A 17,044-nucleotide genomic window follows, 5' to 3' on the forward strand; every position below is an offset into this window, starting at 1 on the left:
CGGTATAAAGCTGTGGGAATCCAGTACTTTCATGAATATTTGTGCTGTACAGGACTTACACAGGGACCAAATCTTACATATTTTAAGAGGGAAACAAATAGCTGAGATTGATGCCATATTTTGTAGTGCAATGTAATTTCTCTTGGAAGCGGTAGACCAGTAATCTGGGAATTTTGGCTGTTATCCTGCCACTATTTATTAGCATCCTGCTACTATATGAGCAATTTTAATGTAGTAATTACATGTAGGGAAAATTGTTCACTAGGTTTATGAGATAAATGGAAATTTAATTTTTTTTCTTGTTTAGTTGTCCAATATTTTTATTACACGCTTCTGGAAGCAATGGCATACAATAAAAGAATCTGGAACTGCATCACTCCTTGGAAATACTGATATTTTGAAAGATTTGCTCATTGTAAGTTAAAGGCAGCTCATTAAACAAACAAATGAGCTGTCCTTAGAGCAATCAGTATTTACTATTAACTGAACAGCACAGTAAATAATGAATTGCAGGTAAGGAACTACAGATAAGTATTTGCAGTGAATTCAAATTACTTGACTTAAGCCTGAGGCGGAGAAAAGAGAACATAAAGATAGAAATGGAGGGAGGGAGGGCGAAAAAGAAAAAGGAAGAGGAGGGATCATAAAGGTAACATTTGTTGTAGCGTACATGATCATTCATTGCGCCAAGGAAAGGTTTTCTTCGGTAGTCTTTTGCCCTCCTCCCTGGTGCAAGGGATGCTGCAGCCGACTCCTTGGGAGAACAAAGAAGAATGTGGGATTCCTGGGAAAAAGGAGGGACCCACAGCAAGGTCTGGGCCTGATCCAGCACGCTGGCTTGGAGAGCAGAGCTGATGTTTTTACCAAGGTCAAGATTTTGCAAGTTGCTTTCTGGCACTTACTAGACCCCAGGAGGGCACTGTGCTTTGGCACCAGTGAGACCGAAACCTGCCCGTAGCCACCAAGTGCTCGTGCAGCTACCTCATTTATTTCTCCAAATTACCTAAGCAGTTAAATTGTTCATTTGCTAGGAACTGGCACAAGATGAGAAATTTTGCTTTGGAGTTTAATCTTCATAGGAGTGAAAGATTGTGCTGCCTGAAGTTTGGGTACGCGGCTGTGTTTAAGGCAGGGATGGATGGGGTGTCTGGAGGACGTCTGATATTGCTCAATTAGGAAGGGGCTCGGGGATGTTTGGGTGCTGGAGATGAGAGGGAAGGTAGGTGATTTAATCAGGGACTCTGCAGTTTCAGCTGACCTGTGGGCCTGAGGCTTGGTAGGACAGCCAAACGCGTGACAGCCGTACAAAACGCCTAACGCTTGGCAGCCCTGTCTATACATCACCTTAAATAAGGTTAATCGCTTGACACAGGTTGCCTTGCGGGGAGGACATATGTCTCGACCTGTCCGTCTGCCGAGGACTGTCACTGTCCAGAACAGGGCACAGAAGAGTGACCGGCTGAGTGGGGCACGTCGGGGGAGATGTGCATTAAGTGTTAGTCTTCCATAATTACTGCTGTCGCAACCAGCACAGCCAGGATAACGCCTCTGCTACTCCATGAGGGGTAATATATATAACATACAAGCAGGAGGCTTATCTTGCTGGATAGTTATCACTAGGTAAATACCTCCACAAAGACACTGTTGGTTAATTCACGTCACCCAGGATTGTGCCTCGTGGAAACTGCCACAGAGTAAAATGGCAGAGGTTAAATGCAGCTGCAGGGAGATTTCCAAGTGGCCTTTGGAAGTATCCGATGGCTGTGCGCAAGTCCAGCACCATCGGTCCCGAAGTGCTTGCTGCTTCCAAATGCTGGTGCTGTCAGCCCCCTGCATTAGTATTCAACACAGGGAAAAAGAGCGAGGTGCTAGACAGACCGACTAATTACAGCAGCCTGCAGAGGCAAGTCATGCCATACCACATGATAAAGGATATCCTTTTTATTTAGTACATTTCTTCTTTGCTCTCTGTCACTTTATTTAAAAAAGAAAAAAGAAAGTGTGAGCTAATGGGTTTGGTTAAGGAATCAAGCTGTTTTCCTGTTTTTTTTCTTGAATTTAATCTGAATCTATGCAATGCTTTGTAACGTTCATATAAAAAGAAACTTCCTACTCCTCAGTCTGCAACCTTCGCAAGCTGCACACCTCCTGTAATCTTAGCTCCCCTTCCTCTGGTTGGCATCCTGACACAGGCTGCTCTGGTCCCCAGAGCTGTCAGCAGATGGGGGGAGAAAAGGGCTTCGCTACCACTAATGTACCATCTGCAAGCAGCAACACTGGTCAGATTTTTATGAGCTTAAACTACAATTGTGTGGCTGGAGGGTTTGCTGTCAGAGCATCTGTTGTACCATCAATGACACAGATAGATCTGGAACGGAGCGTCTGCCAGGACCAGGTAAGGCAGGGTAGGAGAGCCCAGTCCTGCAGTGACAGAAGTTGTGTGGCCATCAGGTAGCTGCTGGCTGGGGCTGCTGTGCGGCTGTGGGCCGTGTGTACCCCCCTCCATGCTGTGATACAGCCCAGATTTTATTGGACTGAGGTGTAGAAGAGTCTATTGCTCACAAGTCAGAGCTAGGAGAAATCAAACTGAGGGAAATATCGACTGCCAAAAACCAGAACTTACTGATGTTGCCCGATTCTGCCTGATTTGCATCCAGACACAACCTGGGGGTGGCAGCTCAGCCAGTGGGTCCCCATCCCCACTAAGCAGATTAGTCTGCTTCTTCCATCAGCGAACACTTGACGCCTAAGATACTTACAAGAGATCTGGTTTTTTATGTGATTATAGTGTCTGTCTCTTGTCCCCTCGTTGGCCAATTTCAATCTTCACCCAGGGATTTTGGTCTCAAAGACATTAACTTCCAGAAAGTTTTCATGAACTGGTGACCGGGTGAACAGAAATTACCCTGCTAATGCCTCTGGAGAAAGGGCCACAGCACAAGCTGTTGCTCATCTCCGAGAGCCGATGCGAGAGGGAGCGTGCCGGGTAAAAGGGAAATCTCTGCTTCATGCTGTGTTTTGTAGAGGTCCAGCAAACCAACCGTCAGGACCAAAGCATCATGGACCGCAGTGTGTGGGCTTCATGGCTCGGCACTGTCTCTGCTCCAGCTGCAGCCAGCTGTGCTGGGCAAGGGCGAGCATCCCCAGCGCGCTGCCCCGGTCCCACCTCCTGCCTGCCCCTGCATGCCAACCGCTCTCGGTGATCCCGGGATTGCTTTTCTGATCCATGGATTAACGGGGTGGTATGTGCAAATATACAAGAGCTGTGTGCGAGCCAGGCTTAGCCTGGAAGTGTATTGCCATGGTCGTACAGCTCTGCTTGTGAACTCAGTGCCTTGAATCAGAGCTCGCCGTGCCGTGCAGGGCTGGGCTGCCGGCAGGTTGGTCCTTACCTCTATCATAGTAGCCTTGTCTTGAAAATTGCTCTTGCAAAATTACATTGACAATTGAGACTGATGTCCTGTAAGTGCTATGTGTAGGAAGATGCACAGGTACAAAACCTCTTACATCGGTTAATATTTCGCTGAGATACTGTGAATGATGCAGATGACTGAAATCCTCCGTACACCCATGTTTGTAGAATTCTCTCTCCTTTACTCCTCTGTGAATTACACTTAAATGCTCATTAGAGCTGAATATGTCTCCTTTTGGCAGGTGCCTGACATTAATGCAGAACCTAAGGATGTAGAATGGATTGTGTAAAACCTACGTAGAGTAGTTCTGGGATTATGGAGGAAAAGCAAGGGTTTCGTGTTCTGGTCCTTGTTAATGAACTAAACTAGATTGTGTCCTTTTTTTAAACATAAACGAAAGACATATGAGATTTACGAACAGTGTCATTAGTGTACCAAATTTCTCTCATTAGATTTGTTACATTACTTTCCAACTTACACAACTCTCATTAGAAAAATTTATGAACTGGAATGATTACAAATATGCCATCTTTTAAACCATCCCTACTTCTAATTGCAAAACAAAAAATAATTATACTTCTGTGCTATAATGGATTTGTACTTTTGTGCATGTATTTTTTTGTTAGAAATTTAATAGAGGACCTTCCCGAACCCAGGGGGTAGGGAAAGAGGAGACGAAATTGTACCGTTTAGTGCAATTTGCAATTTAGCTGCAAATCCTGAAGTATTGCTTTAATTTAGTAACCTTGTTAGAGCCAAGTTAATAATTGCAAGCTAATATGGCTGTTTCTTCTCCTCTCTAGACTTTCAGTTTCACATCCTTACATCTGATTTGAAGTGGCGGTGAGAGGAAGCATAAGGTATCTCTCATTCTGTTTGGACTCCTTGTTTACAGAAGAGTGATGGAGATGCTATTAAGCACAAAAGGGATCACCATATGCCTGCTTTTCTTTGTATTGAGTTTGGCAGCAGCTATTGAAATACCATTATCAGGTGAGTTGTAGCTATTTACTGAATACTTTGCTGTTTTGTTTTGGTATCTTTTTTTTTTTTTTTAACCTTTCCCTGAAGAAAAAAATATTAAATCCTGCTTTTCAGTTGTTCCATTTTGAATTTAATTCTGCCAGAGGTATCTTTTTTTTTTTTTTTTTAACCTTTCCCTGAAGAAAAAAATATTAAATCCTGCTTTTCAGTTGTTCCATTTTGAATTTAATTCTGCCAGACCATGGCCTTTGGGAAATTCAGATGTGATAAAAATGTAAGCTACTTTGTTTGGACCTGTTTAAATGTAGCCGTAAACTTGTCTAATAACATGTATTTATGTTTGCGATCCAACACACCGCTTAGCTCCGAGGGTTTGGTTTTGTCCTTCACATAAATTCCTCATTTTGGCTCTGAATCTCCCTGAAGCTTGTTTGATGTACATATACCCTTACTTACTTGTCTTGCAACCTGCCTTTTCAGTCTGAAAAAGGAGCAGGTGTATGTCTCAGGGCATACATTAGTCCCCTGAGAAGTATTTTGTATGCCTCACATACCGCCCTGGGGAGCCCCTCCTCTATCCCTCTCTGGCTATGATGCATTCAAACGGCCTGTTTTACACGGTTGGTGTGGTTTCAGGACACGTGTACAATATGGGATGAGGCTCATAGGGGACAACCCAATGAAAGCCACTGGGCCCCACTGCCTGGAGTACAGCCCAGACCTCCCAAGCTTTGCGTTTTTCTAACATAAATGGACAAGGAGGATTACAAGCGACAGGTTTTTTGGGGGAAAAAAACCACAACAAAGCAAAACTCAACAATATTGGGTTTTGAATGAATTATGGTGGGGATAAATGAATAAATAAAGAAATAAACCTAAGGAAAAAGAAATTTAGGCTCTTTGCAGGGCTTTGAGTGCTGTAGCCTCAGAGTAGGACTCGGGCCAGTTTCAGGGCATCGTGTGGACCTGCCGTGAGCTGTTAGCAGCTGGAGTCTACCAATAGCCCTGGCTGCAAAGGAGAAGACAATCAAGCAGGTTTATAAGATATTTTTCTAAAGCTATCCAAACTTGTTTAACAGTATTTGGAAGTAGAAATTTTTTAGAGGAAGGTACCGCAGTGGCTCCTAGTGTTTACATAAAGCAAAAGTGGAGCTGTGACTGTAAAGTGCAGGACAAACTGTCTGGGCATCCACTGCTTTTAAGTACCTACACAGAGGAACCATCTAAGCCCTTAATTTGCTTTAGTGAAGCATTTTGTATTTTAATAAAAAGGAATTATGTCTGATCAGTGAAGCTGGTGGGCTTGGAAGTGTTCGGCTTTGAGACCACATGGTATGGCAAGACACCGCGTTTCGCTCCAGCTTTGAGCTTCCTGGACTTAAAAGAGAAACCAAAGAGCATGTTAATTTTCTTCCTGGCTGTTTATAACAGTGCGATGATCCCATTATCCCCAGCTCCACTGCGGGGAGCATTCTCCCTCGTGCGGCTCTTTTACGCAGACATTCGCAAAACTTTAATTCCCTTAGAAAAAAAAAAAGTTAGTGAAAGATCATTGCGTGCCTGTGTGACTGGTAACGACTCTTCCCTTGCTGTACCCTGGAGGGGCTATTAAATCATCTTTGCAGTCCACGGATTTCCTGGCAATTTTATCCAGGATGGAGATAGCAGTTTGCTACTTCATGTGCGTGTATCTGTGTCTGGATTAAAAAGCCAGGTGTTGACTTCACCACTGAACAAATTTACCAATCCACACACCCATGCTTTGGCTTTAGCTTTAGCATGGCCCCAGCTCTCCTCTGCCTTGGATGGGTGGGTCATACCTGGAAGCGTGTGCCGGTGATGCCCCTGAGTGGCTGGCCGAACATAGTGCTGTCAAGCCTTCCTCCGGCTGCTGAGGCCATGATAGTGTTCAGTTTTGGGAGGAGAGAGTATTGTCGATGCCAGGAAGATGATGATCCTTTTTTTTTAAGGCGAGCCTCACTCTTTGCAGGAGTAAGGCAATCCTGACATTGTCCCTTTTGAAGAAAGGACCTAAGCGGAGCAAAGTTCTGCTTGAATGGTGTTTTAACCCAGTACCTCTTTGTGTTCAGTTGCGCAGCTTCCAACAATCACGGAGCAATCTCACACCCAGGTTGCCTACCCTTTTGATGAGGACTTTACAATTAAATGTGAAGCTAGAGGAAACCCACAGCCCATGTGAGTACTGCTTTCACCTGGAGAAGCAAGCAGAAATTGAGTTTGCTTTTAGCCTTTGCCAAACACGGTTCTGTTTTTGAGGAGGGGAGGAATAGCTGATGTACAGTCACGTGCTCATCATCGTAGGGCGAGGTTAAGGTTTGGGTTTCCATCTAGGCCATTCAGCTTTTGTTACTCGATCGCTTCCATTCACTCTGTGAATAGATATCAACATGCCTTGTTCTTGTTAGGTGATGTTCCATTTCTCTAGCATGTGCTAAGTTCACCCCATGATTTAAAAGAGCTTATCTGGGCTGTGCTGCAAAAGATAGGAGGTGTGTAATGGTAATCAAAGGGTCCCAGCTGTTCTTCTGCCTTTTCCACAGCAACCCGAAAAATACCAAGCACGTTAAACCATGTATTCAGAGATCACATTTGCATTTTATCAGATACCTTGTCTGTACCTGACATCATCATGGCCGTGGTGATGTTACAAATAAACATACAAGGAGTTATTCAAATACATATCCAAAGATAAACTTTATGTATTTTACACCAATGTAAAAAGGAAAAAGATTTTTAATGAAAATGTGATTAACAGAAGTGTAATAATAACATAGTAAAAGCTCCTCCTGAGACTTGCACCACTGGATGGTGTATGGGCTAAATTAATAGCTGGTTTGCATGTCTTTTTTGCTCTTTAATCCTTCCTTTTTTCTCGGGAACATAATTTAAACTTGCTTAAAAAAAGCAATTGCTATTTTTATGTCAAGATGATTTGATCATTTTTAATCGGGCTCTGAATGGGGATTTGTAGTTTTCCGTTGTTTCACTGTTTGTCAGTGGATCGATGAAAAGTTTTCTGGTATACTTAAATATATGTGATAGAGCTGGTTAGGTGATAGGAACCCATATTCCTCTCCACACAGTCACAAGGCAGTTTGCCTCAGTGAAGTGCCAAAACATATGTTTCTTTTAACATTAATTTATTCTCTTAAAACATTGCAAAATGTTGAAAAAGGTACGTGTTCCACTAAATGCATGTTATACTGTAACTTCCAACTGTCTCTGCTTTTGAATTGGTTTGGCCCAGTATCAAGCCATCTGAGACTTCCAGATACATAAACTATGATCAATACTTCAGCATTCATCAAAATCACACCTCAGTAGCATCCAAACTACAAGTGATTCTATGTCAAGACCAGGAGAAACGCAGTCGAGTCATCTCGGTTTCTCCTGGGTTCAACCACGGTATCTCCTGTAGATGGTGAGAAGAGCTCCTGTCAATCCTTGCCAGTCAAAAGTACCAACTCTCCTACAGACACAGCTTTTTTGCAAACCTCTAGTTCCTTTCACTCTGTGGCTCTTGCTTTCACAGATGGTCTCTCTCATTTGTTGTCCTTGCCTTAAGCTTTGTACTCTTACTTCATGTCACAGTCAGTTATCCAAAAGTAAAGTGTCCAACAGGAGAGACGTGCCCAATAGCTAACACAAGTTATAGTAGCACAGTGGTCATTTTACCATTCAACTCTCTCCTCCTAGGTCAAGTTTTTCCTTTTATTTTAATAACACACTATTGGACCCATATTTACCACTGGTTTTGTACCATAGTGCTCTCTGTTCTGCGACCTGTCCTTTGTAACACTTGTACTATTTTTCAGCTTTAACTGGACTAAGGATGGAAAACCGTTCGATTTATTATCTGACCCGAGGATAGTTTCATCTAACAACTCTGGAACATTTGTGATTCAAAATCGAGGAATCATCACCAATTTTCAAGGGAAATATCGTTGCTTTGCATCCAATGTGCTGGGAACTGCCATGTCAGAAGAAATTGAACTAATTGTTCCAAGTAAGGGCTTTTGCTTTGCTTTTTTTTTTTTAAGGTGAAAAACTGTGTTTCCTCAAATTAAATGGAGAAGAACTAGTCACTAATAGGGTATAAGTAAAAGATGCATTGTTTGTTATTCAGTGAATACTGGAAGGAATTCCTCAAATTAAAAGGAGAAGAACTAGTCACTAATAGGGTATAAGTAAAAGATGCATTGTTTGTTATTCAGTGAATACTGGAAGGAAAAAATCTGTGTGCTCCCTGGAATGATTTCACTTCATTCCTGGTTTTGAGGACAGAAATCTAAATGACCAAACCTGAGTGCAGGAGTTCAGACAATACCACTGAACTATCAACCTCTTACAGGTTTCCAAGTGCTGATACTGACGCTCCTTACGAACTTTAGTTAATACAAACACAACTGGGTAGATTATGTATGTGTTTTCCCAGATATATTAATTTGGAAAACATTTGTTGTTTACTTTTGGTTTCTGAGTATCGTCTGCCCCGCTTTGCCTCTTGAGGGTGGGTTAGTGGGTAAATTAGTATAAACTTTTTAATAGCCGTCTCAGGAGAGCTGAATGTTCAATGACAGAAAATTATTATTTGCTTTGACTTGACTATTTAAATGCCTTTATAAAGCACTTGCTTTGCCTTTGCCATAAAACCCATAAGAATTCTTTTCTGATTTGTGTTTGGTTAGAGTGACTATTTGCTCTTGTGATGCTTCCACTTCTAATACGTCTCTCTTTCTGTAAAGAAGAAAGCATAAATATTGATGAGAGTTGTAGTCTAGTAAACTCTTTACCTAATCTGGGCAGGGACAATTTGTTTGTGAGCTGACACCAGCACATCATGGAAATACAGAAATTAAAATATTTGGACAGATAAAACAAATAGCAGAAAAATGGCAGAGTGGCCATCTTACAGTTATTGAAAGTACAGTACAGTTATTGAAAGATATTAACTGTTCATCAAAGATAGAAATAATGGCATAGATGATGAAATAGTGTTAGAAATGTATTAAAAATTAAAAATTAGCGGGCAATAAAGGAATAGGTAGTCATTGTCAGAGAAAACAAAATTGGTTTGAGTCAAATCACTTTGGGGAAGTGTTGTAAAAGACACTTCGTGAGTTTGGGGAAACTCCTGCGTTAAAGTTGGAGTGATCTCTCTAATAGTGGGGAAATTTATTTGATAAAGAATTAGGAATTGTGATGCTTTCACTTTCCAAACATTTACTGGAAAGCAAATGCTGTTAAGAGTCATAAGACTGTAATATTTCAGCTTGGCAGCCGTGACTGAGTGCCCAGAAATTGGGAGGACAAGATGGTCTCCATGTCAGAGCAAGGAACATGAAATCAGAGGCTGGGGGGAAGGATGGGAGAAATAGCAGCTTATTGCTGCAAAATAGCAACCGATGCAAATGTTTGAAGGCTCAAGGGGAGGTGATTCAATCAACTGTGAGTTCATTAGTCTGATGTCAGTAGCTTTAGGGTTTGGTATAAATACTTACAGGGAAAATATTAAAGACCTGGAACTGAATGGAAAATGAGCTCAAAAATATAGTAGTGAAAATTCCTGATCCTAGAAACGTGTCCTTCCATCATTAGCACAGAGGAAGGGCAGAGGAGGAAATGGGTGATTTTGAGGACCAGGGTTATAGAAGTGAGATGAAATTCGCTGATACAAAGTTCAAGGTCCTGATCAGGACAACGTTGATACGCCAGCTTTGTACCAATACATTTAAGCACTTGTCCTTTGGAAGTAACATAGGAAGATGAAGACACAATTGGTCATAAATTCAGGACTGAAATATATGAAATGAGAAGAGGAAAATTTGAGGCAGAACCTTCCTAGCGAAAGTAGAAGGGACAAGAAACTTCACTGGCTCCACAATGGAGCAGGGTGAGAACACGAAGCAGATTGTATGATGTAGTCAAGTGGCATAGAAGAGGAGAATCAACAGTGCAGTGAAGGGTTTTTAGACCTTCACTGAAAAACTAGTCTAGTTTTTCAGACTAGATCCTGCATTTCCAAGTTCCTACAATATTTTGTTATTAGGGGATCTGAAAGGACTGGGCACATGTGGAATTGGCATGTCCACATGTCAGGGAATATCTCCGCAATCTTCTCAGCCTTTGCAGTGACAGGAGATGGCCACCTAGCTACAAAAACTACTTCTAGCAGGTCAGTGCAGACGAAACAGGCTATGAGAAACATGCATAATAGTTTCTGTCATGTTTTTATCATAGGAAATAATTCTGAGGAGTATTTTAGGCATAGCCAGGGTGGGAGAGTCGTGGCGCTGTGGTCACGTTGGAAATAAGACACATCGCAGGGGCTGGGAGAGTTCCTGGAAGAGGGCTGCTAAGAATGCCATGTAAATGTATCGTTATGAGTGCTCCTCATGAAAGACAGGATTTCTTTTCCTTCCAGCCAGTTTTATGGATTTTTTTCCTTGCTAAATTTATTTCACATTGCACTGTATTGCATAGTATTCCCTAATGCAGTAGCTTGGTGTTTGGTGAGGAATTACCAGGATTACATGTATTGCTATATGGTTTAGTCTCTACCAACTTGCAGTTGCTTTAAGGGAATAGCATTCCTTAGTAGAGAACTGCACAAAGTTTTAGGACAGCAGGTTGGAGTTTATTGAACTAATGATGTCAGTTGGCTCCACAGGCAGGACGGTGCAGCTATGCACCTGATGTCAACTGGAGTTTCAGGCAGGAACAGGAGAATGATGCAGTTACTCAGAGCTTTAGACAGGACGTAACTGTTCACTGTGGAGTCTGGCCAGGGCAGTGGGGTTCATACGACTTCTCTTAAGCAAAGTGTCTCAGACTCATTACTTTTCAGAGGAGTTTAAGACCTCAGTGTCATGTTTCAGTGAAGGTATATCACCTCCAGCGGCAGAATATTCTGATACTCCATCGCTACTGAACCAAAAAAGATGCTTAAAAATGGAAAACCAGAACAAGCTCATGTCTGTATCTGGGATTATTGAATCTGTACTCAAGGCAGATAATTTTTGCTTTTAATGAAAAATTGTCTGTATTAGCTTGAGTAGATATTTAATGTACTGGGGGTAGTTAGGAACAAATTAATTGAGAAGTTACAAACATGGTTGTTATCTAATGCTAGAGGAATTTTAGTGCTAATAGATGCAAAGTCCTATAATCCAGAAAATAAATAAATGGTACAGATAATATATTGGAGGGATTTACCCGACTCCCACACCTTTAAAGGCACATTTACTTTTATTCATACTCTTCTGTCATAAATTCTTTCATTTAATGGTGCAATGTAGGTGCTGCAAATTAAATCAGGATTCAGAGAGTAATAGAAGACACCTTTGATTTTCTAAAGTGCTGGATAGTCTGCAACTGTGCTCAAGTGAAAGCTGCTGGTGCACAGATCCACTGTAAATTAGGCAATCACTTACACAGAAGAGTTTGGGATAAATTACCTCTATTCACCCACAAGTTTTGAAGCAGAGACTGGTCCATGTGAGATCACTACATGCATTCATGATAATAATGCAGAGGTGGCAGTGCTTTGCCAGCTGTATTCAAGTAAAATGTAAGCTACTTGCCAAGTCACTATGCCAATGAAGGGAAAAAAACCGCAACAAGTCAGACTAGGCCAGGTTTTTTTCATAAATTACATTTACACTGCAGAAGGAGAATACTGGGTCTGTAAGGAAAGTAAGGTTGCTGTTGAAAAGGAGAACAAAAGACTGTTTACTTACAGTAGTCGTTCCAGGAAAGCAATAGAAATGTCAGCAGAAATGATCATTAAATGTCACCTACATAATGAAAATACCACACCTCCCCTATATATGGTGACATTAAGGAGAGTGGGGAAGAATGGGGTCTGAGGATCTCTATATGTTGGCATTGTTTACAAAGTCCAGATTGGTACAAGATACGTGCAGCATGAAAATGAATTTAAATGGTGAGAACACAGACCTCAGCTACCCTCCTCCTGTATTTAGGGAATCTGTTGCTTGAACTACTGAGTAGGCTCAATTCCAGAGGAAGAAGAAGGACGGTTTAAACTTCTTTAATTAACTGTAGTGTAAAAGACTCTTCATGGTAGACTGCATTAAGATTTATGCTCAGTATTTCTAAAGCTGTTGCTCTAAAAGACTGAAGATCTGAGGATGGAAACATAGCCTAAACATAAAATTGTCCAGCAGCAGGCTATGCTATGCCAATGATGTTAGTTCTAGCATTCCCAAAGAAAGCAAAACCTGTATGAATATTCAAAAAAACAGATGTGAATATTGTGAGATCATTAAAAGATACTGAGCTGATACTAAAACAGGAGGTCTCGGTAACAGGCTTTGTGAAGGCGTTCAGTATAGCCTTTTTGGAAGAGAAAACAAAAGAGAGTAACTCACCGAGACTTTGCAGGTGGTGGGAATAAAATTTAAACCTCTTGCCTCCTAAGCCAATGTCCTATACCTTTGACAACTTTTCTGGCCATCTAAATCGTTGGGATCACTCTGACTGTCGCCAGTGACCATCATTTAGGAAAGGGCGATAGAGAGAGATTTACACAGAAAAAAAGACTGTCACTGATCCCATCATAAAAGCTTCTTTGAGAATGAGTGGACTGACAGCCACGGTCTTCCTAACAGCCAGAATTTCCTAACTTTTTCGATTTAATGCAGCAATTAAAAAATCCATAAATAAGCAGGATTGTATCTCATTAACAGTTCAAAAGCTGCAATGAAAATTACAGATTTAACTACTGCATATACTACATGGATCAGGATATCAATTGATGTACTGAGAGGAGTACTGGAAGCTGCTCAAGCTGTATTTGGTACAACCCATGTGGTCGGTGACTGTAAGTCACGTTTATGATTCATTGATATGATGGGCTGTTCACTGCACAAGATATAGATCTGTATACAAAACAGTCAGCTACTAATTAAAGTGTCTGAGGAGCTGGGAATTTCCAGGATATAGAAATTTCTTGACTATTTCCACTTTCCCTCACTCTTACGTCCTTTAAGGATTTATTTGCATGGAAGAACTTAAGAATATCCATGATGGGTCAGGCTAAGCACCCATCTAGCCCAGGGCACATCTCCAACAGCATCCACAGACAAGGCTATAAAAACAGACCTAGTGTATAGTGTTTTCCTACAATAGTTTCCCAAAATGTTTGCTAGTAGCTGATTTAACATAATGAGTTGACTCCCATTTTACACCAGATACGGGTAGAAACCAGACACAGGGTTCTCAAGGACTTCTACAGTTACCTGAAGAAATCCTTTTCCTTCAGTTCAATTGCTCAACACTTCACCCAGAAACACATAAAATATCAGATTGAATGGGCTCCATTCTCATATAAACTGGTACAAATGCCCGTACTCGATACAGTTATAGTTGTGTGAAGTCACTGTAGTCAGCAGTAGGACAAAAACTAGGCTGTAGGACAAAGAATGCTAATAAGTGCCTTAGGAAATCTGAAGCAATCCTGCTGGGGACTGAATGCTAATATACCTCAGGAAATCTGAAGCAATCCTGCTGGGGACTGGAGTACCCCAACTCTGGTTGCTATATTTCTGAATCTATACTGCTAAACTCAAATTTAGATTTTATATTGCATTGTATTGGTCTCCCTCCTGTTTGCTTTTCGTTGAGATACTGCATTTTCTGAACAGATAAGAAGTAGGAGGGAGTGACCCAGCCTCCTTTCTGAAATTTCTCTCAGCCAACCTAATTTGCCAGTGGTATTGCAGCCTAATCTCAAGTACAGTTCAGTCATTAAACTTTGAGTCACCCCAGGGATTAATCAGAGCCTGGTTCCTTGCACAAATGACTCTAGACACTGATAATCTTCCATTTCTATGGTTTACCCACTGTCAAAGCACCGTGATTCTGGTTTTTGAGTGCTGTACAGAATTCACAGTACAGCCTTGTCAGGAAATAATACTCGTGCAGCGAAGCCTTTCCCAAAACTGTTGTGAGAGCTTTATATGTCACAGTGGGCTTTTAGAAGATGTCTCCATAACAGAAGTCAGGTGTGCAGTTTTTCATCTTCCCTATGGCTGTTCCATACATGCCACTTGATTGCTTGTGTCGTGAGCGCCATCCTGCTGGCACTTCAGCAAGCCTTTCTCAGAGTCATTAAATAATGTTGTCCTCCGCTGTGTTACGGGTATGTGAGAGGTAGCACTTGGAGCTACGCTGGATTCTCTGTCCCCTCTCCTTGTATCTGTGTGTGTGGAGTTGCATAAAAGATTGACATGACAGTTTTAATGGTATCACTGCAAAGAGATCAATTGGTTGTAAATTTTACAGTGTCCGTGTGCTGCATTGATAACTCCATACAGTATTAAACACTTGCATGACACAATTAATCTTGTATGATACTTTCGAGCTTAATTCAGCTGTGATAGTTTCTGTGATCAGCCACAAATCAGTAGTGATTGATTCTGGAATATCTGCTAATTAAAACAGAGGAACACTGCACAAAAAAAAAAAAAAAATTGCCTACATATACATACTGAAGACAAATGTGCAAGAGCCAAAGTCTAATGTGATATTAACTTCTTAGTTTTAATAAATCTCCTCATGCAGAATTCAGAAGCAGTTATTTTTCTAGTCTTTGAGACCTAGGGGGCCCCAGCAAGAAAATATGCTTGTCAGAAGGTTTGGCTCAGGAATTTATCATGAAAGTTGAGTTTTCCTCTCTTGCAAAACTTCAAGGATTCAAAACACTCAGAGTTATGTATTGAGGGGAAAAATCGAAGTTTTTCAATGTTTTTCACAATGAGCGAAGTGAAACAAAACAGCATGGAAGAACCCAGAAGCCCTGACCGCCTGCAGTTCAAGTACTTGTTAGAGATGAAGGACGCTGGGGTTCAAGTTGCTGCTTCCCCCATTGGGGACCAAAGGCGGACATCTGGGCCATGCATGGGAGATGAATGCCCGTGCTGCCAGCCAATGACACCGAGGCCATGATTTTTCACTGTCTCCTGGTGGAAATTGCTATCTTTTTGTATAACTCTGTAATTATTGGCTACAGAAATTGACTGAGAAGACCCGTGGTTATGGCACCCAACTGGGATATTGGAGACCCAGATATAGTTCTGCCAAATGAGGCAGAAAGTGGGTTTGAATAAGAGTTTCCAAGGTCCTAGATGAGTGATCTCACTATTAGTCTATTTGCTGGTTTCTTTGGTTGTCTTAGTCAGAAATCCCTTATCCTTCACCTGATCCAGCTTTCTTAAAGCTTTGTTGAGAGTGATGTGCTTTTGGGAATAAATAAGCTTTAGATCAACAAATTGGCTTTTTCCTACTGGAACTTGTTCCACCTCTCCAGCAATCAGTAGATGTATTCTCCAGGGCTTGAAGAGTATAGGTTATTGAAAATACTGGATTTTAGTATATAGTTCCCTTCATTATCTGATATTTCACCTACAGAGTGGATAATGCTCATTAGCTCCATTTTGCCTCTCCTAAGAATTCGTAACGTATTAATAATCCTCCTGGAGATAAAATCTATGCACAATCTGTGTTCAGGCAATCAGCGTTATAGTGATTGGTTGTTTTTATGTTTACTAATCCTGCAATGTATAAAGTCTCTTCAGAGTCCTGGCCCTGCGTTTCTGACCCTCCTCCTTTGGTTTGACTCCCGCGACGTGACACTGCAGGTATCCTGTGGAGCCGCTGGACCACTGACATTTCAAATTGTTTATTCACTATCAGAGTTCCCTGTCATGACTTGAACACCGGGATGGTGGTATTTGCTGTGCCAGTTTATTCTGCACAGCCAGGATGCTTTCATTCCTTTGCTGTTTAATTGCTGTTAATTTCGCTGTTTAATGCAGTTGCCTGAACTGAAACTTTCGCTAGTTTGAACTTGCCTGGAATGAAAGCAGAAGACGACGTCTGCCCTGAAACTGTCTTAGCTAAATTTGTTTAAGGAGTGGTTACATTTTGCAGCCTAATTTCTTTGCAGTAATCTCTGAGCTGCAGCCTCCCAGTGCTTGGTTTGGTGTGGGCTCCAGCCCAGCTCAGCTCCCCCTGCGCTTGGATGCACTCCGGTTGCATTTTGGGCTGCCGAGGCTGACCAGGTTGCCCAGGTTTGCCAAGCGTGGTTCAGGCTTTGAACAGTCTGCTGGCATCAGTGCTGATGCTCTAGGTGATTAAACCAGTCCTGATCCGTTAATTGTTTGATCTATATTTAAGCCCAAATAGTGCAGTCCTTGAGCAACCCTGTGTATTCTTTTGTGCAAATCCTGTCTCTTCATCCCAAAGGACAAGCTCGCTGAGAAAGTCTGCAGGTCTGCACAGCAGAGGTTTTACACCTGAGGGGATGAGGGGGCAATATAGTCTCCAAACCAGACTTCTGCTTCATCTGATTCTGGAGATGGATAAGAATTGGGACGACTCCAGGCACAAGGCAGAATAGCTGGCTGATGTCTGTCCTCATCTGCAGTGGCTTCCTGGGAACCACTTTTTAGCCAAGACTTCTGAGAACATACTGCACTCCCAGCCTGGTTTCTGACCTCCCAGGAACAGCCTGGGACCCGCCAGTGCAGAGTCCTCTACGCCGATCTTAGCCTTACGCTTCGGTTCCGTGTGGCTTTGAGCTGTCCCTTCCAGACAGTACA

The 17,044-nt window shown here is 41.9% G+C and overlaps 1 protein-coding gene across 1 annotated transcript in view; it reads left to right on the forward strand.

The window, feature by feature from the left end:
• Window positions 1–309: 309 nt before the first annotated feature.
• The window catches only part of CHL1 (cell adhesion molecule L1 like), a 60,155-nt gene continuing 43,420 nt past the window's right edge, over window positions 310–17,044 (forward strand). The window contains exons 1-4 of the mRNA XM_009283373.2: window positions 310–415; window positions 4,217–4,406; window positions 6,488–6,593; window positions 8,234–8,424. Of these exons, the coding sequence (XP_009281648.1) occupies window positions 4,316–4,406; window positions 6,488–6,593; window positions 8,234–8,424 (388 nt within the window). The 5' untranslated portion in view covers window positions 310–415; window positions 4,217–4,315. The remainder of the gene's footprint in view (window positions 416–4,216; window positions 4,407–6,487; window positions 6,594–8,233; window positions 8,425–17,044) is intronic.

This window comes from Aptenodytes forsteri, unplaced genomic scaffold (assembly GCF_000699145.1).
Source record: "Aptenodytes forsteri isolate BGI_AS27 unplaced genomic scaffold, ASM69914v1 Scaffold262, whole genome shotgun sequence".
Lineage (NCBI taxonomy): Eukaryota > Metazoa > Chordata > Aves > Sphenisciformes > Spheniscidae > Aptenodytes > Aptenodytes forsteri.